General features: G+C 38.5%; 2 protein-coding genes across 4 annotated transcripts in view; both read left to right on the top strand.

Annotated features, from left to right (window-relative positions):
* The first annotated feature begins 3 nt into the window (after positions 1–3).
* LOC149286953 (heterogeneous nuclear ribonucleoprotein D-like) lies at positions 4–2,051 on the top strand. Of its 2 annotated transcripts, none has more exons than XM_089493548.1 (7): positions 4–62; positions 473–641; positions 721–882; positions 1,094–1,225; positions 1,326–1,434; positions 1,570–1,743; positions 1,981–2,051. In XM_089493548.1, the coding sequence occupies exons 1-7, from the start codon at positions 4–6 to the stop codon at positions 2,049–2,051; spliced, it is 876 nt and encodes a 291-aa protein (XP_089349674.1). The 2 variants fall into 2 exon arrangements, with proteins under 2 accessions (XP_089349674.1, XP_089349673.1); XM_089493547.1 differs by having other exon boundaries at positions 1,570–1,746.
* A 3,599-nt stretch (positions 2,052–5,650) lies between these two features.
* The window catches only part of LOC149286952 (heterogeneous nuclear ribonucleoprotein D0-like), a 9,602-nt gene continuing 2,367 nt past the window's right edge, over positions 5,651–12,885 (top strand). Inside the window, exons 1-6 of one of the 2 annotated variants that reach the window (XM_089493551.1) lie at positions 5,651–5,772; positions 8,864–9,032; positions 10,610–10,771; positions 11,272–11,403; positions 11,920–12,022; positions 12,111–12,254. In XM_089493551.1, the coding sequence (XP_089349677.1) occupies positions 5,651–5,772; positions 8,864–9,032; positions 10,610–10,771; positions 11,272–11,403; positions 11,920–12,022; positions 12,111–12,254 (832 nt within the window). Of the gene's footprint in view, positions 5,773–8,863; positions 9,033–10,609; positions 10,772–11,271; positions 11,404–11,919; positions 12,023–12,110; positions 12,277–12,885 lie in introns of both variants that reach the window. The other variant, XM_089493550.1, reaches the window with a different exon arrangement.

The following is a 12,885-nucleotide window of genomic DNA, read 5'->3' as shown; positions in this document are numbered from 1 at the left end:
AAAATGGAAGACTATACTGAAGGTTCAAAAATCAACGCTAGCAAAAATCAGCAGGATGAAGGGTGAGCTTTTTTTTTTTTTTTTTTGCTACCTAGTACCCGAGTGTAGTGTATTTATATAATGGGATTTCGTGTAGTTGATGGTTAACTAACGTCATGTGTGTTGTCGTGCAGATACCAACGGTAATTAGTATTGGACAATATTTTCAGTAACTGGTGTATTCTAGCTGTAGTTCTCTGTGTATTGCCAGTATCGGCGCTCTGCTTGCTGGACGATGTCGTCACCAACAGCCAATCTGAATGCGAGGGGTGGGGAAAGCTTGAGTTTCTGCTGCGATTGGTTGTAGCCGCGTGACCTATGAAACACGCCTGTGTTTTTGTTTTTTTTTGTCACGTCTGTTTTATCAAAAGGGATAAAATGTTGATATTTACTTTGTAGTAATAAAACATGTAATTTTTTTTTCCCTCTGCAGGAAGATGTTCATTGGTGGGCTTAGTTGGGATACTAGCAAAAAAGATCTTTCTGAATATCTCTCTCGATTTGGTGAGGTTGTTGACTGTACAATCAAGACAGACCCAGTTACTGGAAGGTCTAGGGGTTTTGGATTTGTCCTCTTTAAGGATGCAATAAGTGTAGACAAGGTGAGTGAACTGTTGATTTAAATGTGATGACTTGATTTTACTGTAATGTATCCAATATCTAAGTGTGAATTTTTTTTAGGTACTCGAAACAAAGGAGCACAAACTTGATGGCAAACTTATTGATCCAAAAAGAGCAAAGGCCCTGAAAGGAAAAGAGCCCCCTAAGAAGGTTTTTGTTGGTGGTCTTAGCCCAGATACCACAGCAGAGCAGATCAAGGAATATTTTGGTGGATTTGGAGAGGTATAAGTTTTATGGCTATTAAGAAAAAGTTAGTGTGTGTGTGTATATAAGTGGAGCTGCTCTTAAAATGCCATGCCTAAACTATGGAAATGAATGCTTACTTTGTAATGTAGTGCTTGATCAAGTGACTGGTAGACTTGTGGGTGCATGTGGCTTGTAAGTAATATTCAGAAACTCTTAACTGACTAACCTTTCCTTCAACACTTAACAGATTGAAAACATTGAGTTGCCAATGGATACAAAGACAAATGAAAGGAGGGGCTTCTGCTTTATCACCTATACAGACGAGGAGCCAGTTAAGAAGCTTCTGGAAAACAGGTTCCATCAGATTGGCTCAGGAAAGGTAATGACTCTTGTCTTTAAATCTCCCCCCCCCCCCCCCCCAGCTTGCTTCATTATTTAGACTGTATGTAACAAATTGTTTTTTTTTTCTTTCCTTTCAGTGTGAGATAAAAGTTGCACAACCCAAAGATGTCTACAGACAACAGCAACAACACAAAGGTGGGCGAGGTGCACCTAGTGGAAGAGGAGGTCCAAGGGGGAGGGGTAGAGGTGAGAATGGAACTTCTCAGATTTGTGTATTTAGTGTAGTGGTGCAACTTGAGGTCAGATAAGTTGTATGTGTGTATATATATATATATATATATATATATATATATATATTAATATATTTTTTATTAAAAACAGGTGGACAAGGTCAAAGTTGGAATCAAGGATACAACAACTACTATGATCAAGGATATGGTGGTTATGGAAATAACAACTCCTACAGTGACCAAGGCTACAACAGCTATGGTGGCTATGACTATCCAAATTACAGTTATGGCAACTATGGATACAATCAAGGATATACAGACTACAGTGGTGAGATTATTCATATGAACCTTTTTTTTTTCTTCAATGTACGGGCTTGGCACCTATTCACTTGCACAGCACACATGCTGCAAGAGCTGTACACCAATGCCACCAGCGAGGAATTGGGTGTCGGCTTCTACACTATACAAATCAAATCTTACTATTATCTAGTTCAGCAGTGTATTCTAGAAGACCCTTGCTGATGTAAATATTAATACAAACTTTTATATCTTGCTACTCTAGGTCAACAGAGCACATATGGCAAGGCATCAAGAGGCGGTGGAAACCATCAAAACAACTATCAGCCCTACTAATTGACTTTGAAATGTACACATAAGGTGTGTATATAAGAACATGATTAACGTTGTTTAATTTATTAATAAAGATAAGTGTGTGGACTCGCTTGTTAATGTTAATTCTTCCCATCCCATTTGTAAGGTTTTTCATAAATGTTTAGATTACTAAAAATTTTGTCTTAAAGGTTTTTTCCCTTTTTTTAAATACTGCAGAGTTTTATTAAACTGGGGTTTTCTGGTCTTTTGATGCCAGGTGAACTAAGAAGTAAATAAAGCAATTTTTTTAAAAACAAAATAATGGACAGGTAAAGTACTGAAATGGGTACAACTTAAGGTAAAGAAGAATGTTGTCTTCTAACTCTGACATTATACCTTGTTTGTACCCGCCAGCGGGAACTTCATTGCAGGCCGTGTGTCACCCTGACCACGTCTATCTCTGGGGTCGCACGTTGTGGGCAGAGCGCAAGGCGTACACCAGAAACCGCTGTCCTGTGGTATGGTCTCTTCAAACTTCATGTACCAGCGTAAAGATTAAACTGGGACAAACGACAGAATAAACTCTCAAGTCTTTTTTAACATTGGATAAATTGTTTTTTACAGGAGATTTAAAGTAGACATTTTACAGCTTAATCCAGTTTGCTTCTCGTTTTTGTGTTTGAATCCCCAACTTTTTTTTATTATTTTTAGGATTTAATGCTTGCTTCTTTTCTTTATAGCAAATAGTGAAATCTACAAACAAGAACTTTTTAAAACTAAGGGGTGACGTGTCTGAAGATCATATGCACATGAATAGTTGTCTAAGCAGGTTACTTAATATTCCTTGGGACCCATGTGATGCTTCTGTACTATGCAAAGCTAATGGCAGGATGGTTGGGCAGAGTTAGTTGTGCGGAAGGCTGTTGAATGCCTTGTTAAGACAAACACAATGTGCATATGATTCTTACTATAGTAAAAAGATGCCTTTGATTGGTCCCGTGTCACTTAGTCCATGAAATAATTGCATCTTTTTTTTCTCTTCCAGGTGGATATGGTTAATGATTATGAGCAAGAATATCTGTTCATGCAGGGAGAGTCATCAAAGCTGCACTCCCTTTGGAGGACTCTTTTTCAAGGCACACTGGTGTCTTGTTGTATATAGCGACTGATCTATTTTTTTTTTTTTTTTTTTAATTTTTGTTTTTATGGCTTAGGTTTTTTCCCATCTGTAAATTGAATGGGTTTTATGTTTTACAGGTCTTATCTGTTTAAATTTTGTGCTTGTGACTTGGTGCATTCATGTTAACGTGTATGGATTTTGTAATAAAACAAAATTTGTTAACTTGTGCGTTAATGACTTGTATATTCAGAGTTTATATGGAGGGCTACTAAACTACTCCAGTGCGCGCTTTTTTTTTTTTTTTTTTTTTCTTTCTACAGACCTGTGGCTACTGTTGTAGTTGGTCACATGGTTGGTTTTAGTTTTTAGAGCATTGTGGACATTCTAATGAAACAATTGGAGAGATCTAACTTTCTTAACCACAGATCCTTTATTACTAAGTTGTCACTTTGGCTGCTGAAAACTGAGCATTTCCGTTGACAATAAAAATGTCAGTGTTTTCCAGTATGGAAAAATATTTAAAGGAATGTGTAGTGCTGTTACAATAGGGGAATACATTTATTTCTTTTATTAAAAAGTCCTACAATCTACTTATGATTTTGGGATGTTTGCTTTTTAATTTGCTATTGTGATTAGATTTAGAATGTTAACACCTCCATTTAAATACTTGGATCCCTCGGTTATTAACTTTTTACACCACCGATACCCTTGGCTAAAGCAATCGCCTTGTTTGTCAAGCATAAACCTATGAATGGCCACTATTGCTTGTGTGCATATTGATGAAGGTATAAAGCTTTACCATGTAAGCTTTAGAGATCAAATTTGGTGACTTTTTTTATTTTTTTTTTTTTTTATTCGTTAACAGAGGTATGATGGGTTGCATGCTTTAGCGCTATCTGGGACTTTTCTGGTAATATGCCTGAAGAGGGCTCGCTAGAAACAGAAGGCTTCGACAATGTTGCAATATATTTTACCTTTATCCAATAGGGTTATCTACCAAATTTACACTTTATGTACCTTTTATAAATCTTCAACTAAGGGAGCAGAATGAGCGTTTAAATCCAGTAGCCCCAATCATCTATGGCAAAAGTCTGTATGATGAAGGGAGAGCTGATTTTATTATACAGTATGACGGGTCAACTCCAGTGAGCTTTTACTACAGTTTGGTGGGGGCCTTTATAATATATCACTGTTTTGGTTGCCTTGCACATTAAAATATGCATGGTTTGGGTCCACTTAGCCCTTCTCCCTAGCTAAAACGTCCAGTGCTTGCCCTTTTTCTGCAATAGGGAAGACCATTTAAACACTTCCTTTGCCTGTCAGTAGCACTGAAAAAGAATGCGTATTACTCTGAATGTTTGAACCCATTCACTCTCTTATGTAAGTGCAGAAAATTCTATATAAAACAATGCGCTGTGATCACCTTTATCATATACTTATAATCTATTTATATAGGAACAATGTACGCAGCGCTTAATACAACACATATATTCAAGGGGTATGACAAGATAAGAATTGACACTTAGACAAACCAATACATTTGGTGGAGAGATCCCTCCTTACAATCTTGAGGGAATGGGGTGACAAACATAAGGCACAGAGAAAGGGTGAGAGGTAGTGTGGTGGTTGTATCGGTGACAAAAGTTCTAGCAGCTAAGATGGTATGCTTCTCTGAGGAAGTGGGTTTTGAGATGTTTCTTGAATGTTGGGAGGGAGGGTGAATGCTGAAGGTTGGTTGGAAGTAGATTCCAGAGATATGGGGCAGCCCGGGTGGGTTTTCTGTAGAGGTGTCTACTTGAAGCAGCCAGGCAGTCGGTGGCAGGGGAAGTGTTTTCTGTACATGCCGATCCCGCGCTGTTGCCCACTAGCGGAAACTATATCACGGTTGAGATGATTGGATAAACAAACATATCTTCATAGAAACCGTGGGGGAAATTTCCAGGACCCCCTTGTGCATTTACAATCGGAACTCCCCTGAAATGTAAAAGGATCCCTCAGCCATGTATGAAATAAAGTGCATAGGATGTCTGCAATGTCCCTTTAATAAGCCGTAAATCCTGATACCTACTTCTGCTCCTCCGTGAAATATTTTGGCCCAGGAGATATTGTACTTATAAGTAGTTTACTATTTACTACATTGAGCAATATGTAGAGCTACCGAAAGCTGCAGACAAAACAGAACTATCCACCCACCGTGCCCCTTTCACTTTCTAATGTTTTTTGCTGAACGTATATTCCTTTATGTCCAATAGGCATCGTTTTTTTTCCTTTTCACTTAAAAAATATCGTTAATCGTAATTTCCACCTCGGGTATGTTTAACACACATTAGAGTGGCTATCCGTTCTGTCCGCCATTTCACACAAGCACCGTTCCGCCGCCATTACTGTGAAGAAGGGTGGAGGCGGCACTATTGGCAGAATGGGGGAGGGGTGACATCGGCTGCTGCTGAGAGAGTAAACGAAAGCCGCCATTACTCGCCAACGTTCTGTATCTTTCGCGATTGTTGAACTGCGAAGAACCATGTTAACCGAGGAAGAGATGCAAGAGGAGTCTATGATGGAGACCTCAGGCCCCGAAGCAGAGGGTGGCGGACCAAGCGAAGGGGTGAAGATTGACGCTAGTAAGACCGAGGAAGATGAAGGGTGAGTATGCGGCCGGTCTTTGGAGTACGGGCGCTCCGCGGACATGAGCTTTTAGCAGAACGGGTGTCGGTGTCGTCTCTTAGCTATATGTATTGTAAGCATAATATACGCATAGGTAGCATCATTGCCCTCTGCTGTAATAGAAATATCATTATTTACTTGGTATATAAGCGTTCCTAATTACATGGGCGGCATGTTATATATCTTACTTCACACTAATGACCATAGGGAGTATACATAATGAGGAGGGGGGGAGGTTTCTAACATTGTGACACTTCTTAACCTGTCACAATGGAAACAGAATTAAACCCTAAGCTTCATTGATGTGGCCCATAGCGTTTGTTTTATGGCAAAGTCTACACAGTAGTCAGAGCAAAGGATCTATATTATACGAATATGATCTTGTGTTCAGCCGTCTGTTATATTCTACCCAATCTATATGTGTAAATATATACATATCTTGCATACTGTCTTCATCTTTGCCCAAAGAATGCTATTTTTATTAAATATGATGCTTGATTTTTACCTGGGTCAGAAAAAGAGAGTAGTGCTAACTTGTGATTGTTGCATAAAACCATGTGGTTCCAGGAATGCTGTTGACTTATCTTCTGTTCCTTTTATATTTCTTCTCCCACACTCTCATGTCTAAGCAGAACTGTCAGCGCATAGAGAAATCACTTCCAAATGTAGTGACCTGGTCAACTAGAAAAACTTTACTTTAGCCAATCAAGCAGAAAAGTGTTTTGGCCTGCACAGGTCAGCAGCTTGAGAGATAATGGCAGGTACATGGCACTTGTGTACACAGTAAGGCGCAGTACTGGTGGGTGTTAATCTTTGTACATCATTAGTCAGCGCTACAAACACATGATGTAATACTTTAACATACACTTGTATAATTGCATTTGTATCCAACAACTGAATTCTTAATGGTGACTTTCCACCCAAGGCGTTAATCTCCCAGTTCTAGTTCTCAAATCCTCTTACTTCTCCAAGGCTGTAGATGCATTCACAAATATGGAATGAAAAATAGGTACTGCAAACGATCTCTAAGGACACGTCAGCCATGATATGCACTCTAACCCCTTTAAAACTGAGGGTGTTTAGTATCCTAAATACTAGAATTTTTTTGACATTTTTACCATATGTTGATTTAATCAAGTTTCCTCTTTTTGGTGTTTCATGTGCCCACACAAATTAAACATCCATTTTTCAGGTAGGGCTGACAAGAGATGGAAAGCATCAACAAATACTTGGTCAGATTTCTCAAGTATTTAAGAATGTTCCAGACTGTTGGGTGACGTGACAAAAAACTGGCAAGGTCTTTTAATAGCTTTCTGGCATGAAGTTCGGCCTTGTTTTAGGTTCTCTGCGAAAAAAGAACTTAAAATATAATGCCTGCATGATCCAACTTGTAAACTCTTTCCAGTGTTTGCTTGTTTCATTTCCATTGGCACCAGAAATGCTTTGATCTAGACTAATGAAAAATTATATATAATTTAGGCAGTGCCAGCCTAGTACCTGATGCATCTTTATAAAGGTGAACTCATTTTGTATTACTAGTATCAAATTTAAAATACTCTTTCAAACACATTGTGCTGTATTTTGTTTTGGGGTTTTTTCTTCTATTTTTTTGCGTAATATGTTTTGAAACATTTTGTGTTTTCAAGCTCTGTTATCTTAGCCAAATCTACAAACACCCTGACTTCTGAGGCTGCCTGTGGTACCCAAAACAATGGCTGGACACTCCAAATAACCGAGAAACTGATTTAATAAGCATTGCCATAAAAATCTTTTCTTATTGTAGTGTTTGAGCAGGGAATGTGACTGGCATCAGTGGCAGCCTCCAGGTGTGTGGATAAACAGGTTTTTGGTAGTGTTAACCTACATTAAAATATACTGTACATTACTGTATTTTACACACACAGAGTATCCCCCCCCCATAGGAATTCCATGTCCAGGTACTAAGCAAAAACATACAGTATTAAAACTTAACGGGGTAGTCATTGATACAATAGTGGTCATGGACACTGCAGGGAAACCGATGCTGCCCGCATAGTGGCAAATCATGTGTGAACATAGTTTTGTGTGGGTGTGATTGTAAGTGTATGTAATGTGTGTGTCAGAGTGAATGTTCGAAGGGGGCAAAGATGGCACAGATGAGCTGTTTGGGGGGGCATTGAGAAGCTGGGGAAATGATGGTACAGATAGGCTGTTTGGGGGATGAATGACATGGATGAGCTGCTTGGGGCAAAGAACTCGAGCTGTTTGGGGCAATGCTGGCGGTCATAAGCTGTTTAGGACAAAGGTGCCACTGTGGGGAATGTTAAGGAGGGGGGGCCACTTTTTGTGGTTTCTAGTTATGCTTATGGTTGGTGCTATATAAGTAAAAGATGATGACATTAATAATAGACAGTTGGTAACCTTTAGCCCAGGCAAATGGTCCAGTGATATAGATGTTCTTAAAACACATTTGGAGGAAAATTACGAAATATTTGTATTTTGTTACCTCTGAAATATATTGTAGCTGTAATTTCAGGGTAGAGTATTGTTGTGCAGTGAGGGTAGGGTGAAACACCAGACTATAACAGTGTTACAAGATTCTCTTCCCATATTACCGAAAGAAAAGAAAAGGTTTTGCAATGGAGGTAACTATTCCTTACCAACACTTTTTCAATTCTTCTACGATGAATATTTAACTATGAAAGACTGTTATTGGTGTTGCTATACACCTTGCCATAAGCCATTTATAACACAGGAAATGTGCTTTTTTAACATGAACCTGTTAACAGTATAGATGGCATAACTTTCGCATTTGGATCATACCTGCTTATCTTTTGGTCCAATATATTGTATTGTTTAAGCACTATGGCAGTATCTGCATGATTAATGATTTTGTTGTTTCTTTAAAGATTTTGAGGAAGGGCACTATTATCATTTACATTTTTTGTGTACATGCCACATATTTAGCATTTGTATTAAACATTTTCTTAAGTTGGTATCTTTTAACACTAGAAAGGAAATGTAATATAGTTATTTTCAGCTTTGGAAGTTACTGAAACATTGCTTTAGTCAAACTATATGTATATTGCAGGAAAATGTTCATTGGAGGACTCAGCTGGGACACAACAAAAAAAGATTTAAAAGATTACTTTTCAAAGTTTGGGGAAGTCGTCGACTGTACTCTAAAGCTGGATCCTATCACTGGGCGATCGAGAGGTTTTGGCTTTGTATTGTTTAAAGAGGCCGAAGGTGTCGAAAAGGTATGGAGCTAAAATGAAAACTTCATTCTATAGGCTTCTATATGAAAGGTAACAGGGATTGTGTGATTGATTTGGGAGTGCCCTCCATCTCCTTGTGCTTTACGTTAGAGCCCTGCGCGGGACTACTTTTTTAATCCCGCTCCCGCGGTTTTTAATCCCGCCCGCTCCCGCAATGTGGGTGTGCCGCTCCCGCCACATTTGTGGCCAATCCCGCCCGCTCCCGCCACATTTGTGGCCAATCATGCCCGCCTCCTTACCTGATTTCCCACGCAGTCCCACGCGGCTGCCCTCGAGTTGTTCCCTCACGGCGTCTCTTCTCTTGCTCCGCCCAGGAACAAGGCGGAGTCACAGGAAGTGACGTCACATCACGTGACTCCGTTTTGTTCCTGGGCGGAGCAAGCTAGGAGACACTGTAAGGGAGCAGCAAGAAGGCATGTCTTCTTGAGTGTTCATGGTTTACTGCTTTGTGGCTGAGTTGTGAACCAGAAGCATCTAGGAGTAACAAGAATATCGCTTACAATGGTCTGGAGCAGCTCTAGCAGGGCAGAAATTCACACGCTTACTAGGCAAAGCTGTTCTTAGTGTGACCCATTCTTCTGCCCATTTGGCTATGGAGATGGCATGCCTGTTATACTTACACACCTGGGTGTGACAGAAACACCTAAGCTAATTAGGTTGGGTGTCCGCATACTTTTGGTAATGTATCTTTCAACCTTTTGAATTTGTACCCAGGGGGTGCCTGTCTTAATGCATCTATAAGTTCTTGCTTACTGCGCCCAGTATTAGAGATAATTGTAGTACAATGTCAGTGGAACAAAGTTTCACAGCCTTGTTCTACAAGCACAGGACTGTGATGTGCCAATAGTCCAGCAGTTCTTACGGCATCATGGAAATTTTGAGAATTGAATGCTGGTCATTTCTGCATTAGCAACAGTGCTGTATATACCTTTGGGGTAAAATACCAAGTTCTCTCCAGCACCGGGAAATCCGTCTGCTGGTTTTGACAGCCTAGGGCGCGATATGTCACTGGCTAGCAGATGTACCCAGGGGCCATATTAATGTGTATATCACAGAAAAATAATCCAAATATTAGGGATTTGATGGATGGGATTTGCCATAATTCTTTAACATAATGCAGATGTTTAAAAGTAGTTTGGAGAAATGCATATCTGGTCTAGTGGACTACATTGAGATTGTATTGGGAATATATGCATGGCATTGGTTATCTCAATGTTCCTAATAATCACAAAGAACCTGCCCATGAAGATGTTACATCTGAAATCTGTAGTTAAATGTGACATACTGTATCACTACAGGTTTTACAGTATACTTATGTGTACAAAATAATTTAGTTTTCAAATAAAGAACACGATCATTTTAAAAAAATGTCCACTGTGTACCAATATAAAATAGCCTATTTTCATGTTTTGTTATTTAAAGATTGCAAATTACTATTAAAGGTCACTTTATTTGTATCATGAATGCTTTATATTTTTAAGATAGAAATGTAGTTTCTATGAATAATAAAAATGAACACAAACATATCATTAAACAAATGTTTCCCCTTGACTGTACAGGTAATGGAACAAAAAGAACACAAGCTGAATGGTAAAGTTATTGACCCAAAGCGGGCCAAGGCCATGAAGACAAAAGATCCCATTAAAAAGATATTTGTGGGTGGTTTGTCTCCAGATACCCCTGAAGAGAAGATCAGAGAATACTTTGGAACATTTGGAGAGGTAAAGAAATCTTAAATGTCAAAAAAACTGCTACCTGGCTTAAATATGTTAAATTTTTATGCTAAATTAAAAAAAGGAATTTAATTGCTATTAGTATTGAACGTAAGAAAACTTTGGGAATATGCTCGAAAATGCTTTTTGTGATATGGAAGAGCAAAAAAGTTTGGATGACGAAATTGTTGCATCATTCACTTACAAATAGAATTCTTATTTTGTTTTAACCTATATACATGCTACTGTTTTAATGGATTCCAAATTGGAAAGGAATCCTGTTTGATTTTATTTTCATTTAGCTTTCTGAATTTCATTTAGCATTCTGGCCTGAAGCAGCAATCTACCCTGCCTTGAAAAAGGGGTAATAGGTGATCAGATCACTTAATGTGCTACGGCTCAATGGGCCAGTTACAGAGGATATCTCTGATGTACCCAACTGGGCCATTTACGCTATGGAGACTTGTGCCAGGTAATACACGTATGCTTATTTTGTTTTTCTTTCCCAGATTGAAGCAGTTGAACTTCCTATCGATAACAAGACCAACAAAAGGCGTGGATTCTGCTTCATAACATTTAAGGAAGAAGAACCAGTAAAGAAAATAATGGAAAAGAAATACCACAATGTTGGCCTCAGCAAAGTAAGTATGTTTTCTTAAGGAATATGTTATGGTTATTACATTAAATATTTATTAATGTTACTTTTTGTTCCCTGCCTTCTGTAGTAATATAACTGCGTTTCAAATGCTCTAGACTTAATAATCTTGCCTTAAATCCAAGGCAATAATGTCACATTGGGACATTTGAAGTTATACACATTTCATTGCAAGTGGCATAATGTCTTCAAGCTAACTCAGAGCAAATTATCCTGATCAGCTTTGGGATACATAGAGTTCAGTGGCATTATAATGATATGGCTGTGAAAGCTCTGATCTATGCATGTATAAATATTGTATAATCGGTTTTCCAGGTTCCATCTAGATTCCCTACCCATGTTTCTTCCCCCTTGTGTGCATGCAGTAATACAATACTTCAGGAGGCAGTATCTCTTTGATTTGTTCATTCTGAAAGTGAACTTTTTTTTATCTTGGTATAATTGTCTCACCATATAGCCAATTTATTGGTTGTTCACGTGTTATATTTGTTTTTCTTCTCAGTGTGAAATTAAAGTTGCCCTTTCTAAGGAACAGTACCAGCAGCAGCAGTGGGGAGGAACAAGAGGTGGTGGGTCATCATCAAGATCTCGTGGAAGAGGAGGAGGTTAATATATATTTATATATATTGGATTTTAAAACATCCATCATAGTATTTTTCTGTGTCCTAGTTATTTTGCTTACTATTTCCACAGGATCAAACCTAAATTGGAACCAGGGATATAGCAATTACTGGAGTCCAAGCTATGGCAGTTATGGATACAACAATCAGGGTTATGGAGGCTATGGAAACTATGACTACTCTGGTTATAACTACTATGGATATGGAGATTACAATAGTGAGTATCAGCAAGCCAGTTAGTAGGTTCTAGACTACTTTTAGAAGCAAAGCAGTTGGTCTTAATATATTTTATTAAGCCTGGAATGCCCCTTGACCCATTTCCATCAGTATTTGTGGAACATCAGTACACGGTACATTAAACGGTAATGGCATCACCTGACAGCGGGCATTATTTGGCACTTATGTATATTCTACAGTGCTGTGAAAAAGTATTTTCCCCCTTCTAGATTTCTTCAATTTTAACATAAATTTTAACATAAGTCAAAGATTAAAATGAGTAAACACAAAATGCAGTTTTAAAAGTTTTCTTGTATAGAAACTACCCAACTCTACCTGGCCCCGTGAAAAAATAATTGCCCCCTTCCTAACTAAATCAACAAATTTACCAAACTTATTTGATATTTGGGTTTTATTTAATTACACACCAAGGCATGTTTACTGCTACCCCTTTTGAATTTAAACATCAGTTAAATAGAACCTGTCTTACAAAGTGAAGTAGGCTAAAAGGTCTCAAAAGCAGCACATGATGCCACTATTTAAAGAAATTCAAGACAGATGAGAGACTGTCACTGACATCTATCAGTCTGGAAAGGGTTAAAAACGGCATCCATGGGATAGTCACAAAGCAA

The sequence above is a fragment of the Sceloporus occidentalis genome, unplaced genomic scaffold (assembly GCF_023333645.1).
Source record: "Sceloporus occidentalis isolate IW3139 unplaced genomic scaffold, rSceOcc1.0.p SCAF_65, whole genome shotgun sequence".
Taxonomy (NCBI): Eukaryota; Metazoa; Chordata; class Lepidosauria; order Squamata; family Phrynosomatidae; genus Sceloporus; species Sceloporus occidentalis.
This window is presented reverse-complemented; position numbering and strand designations above follow the sequence as displayed.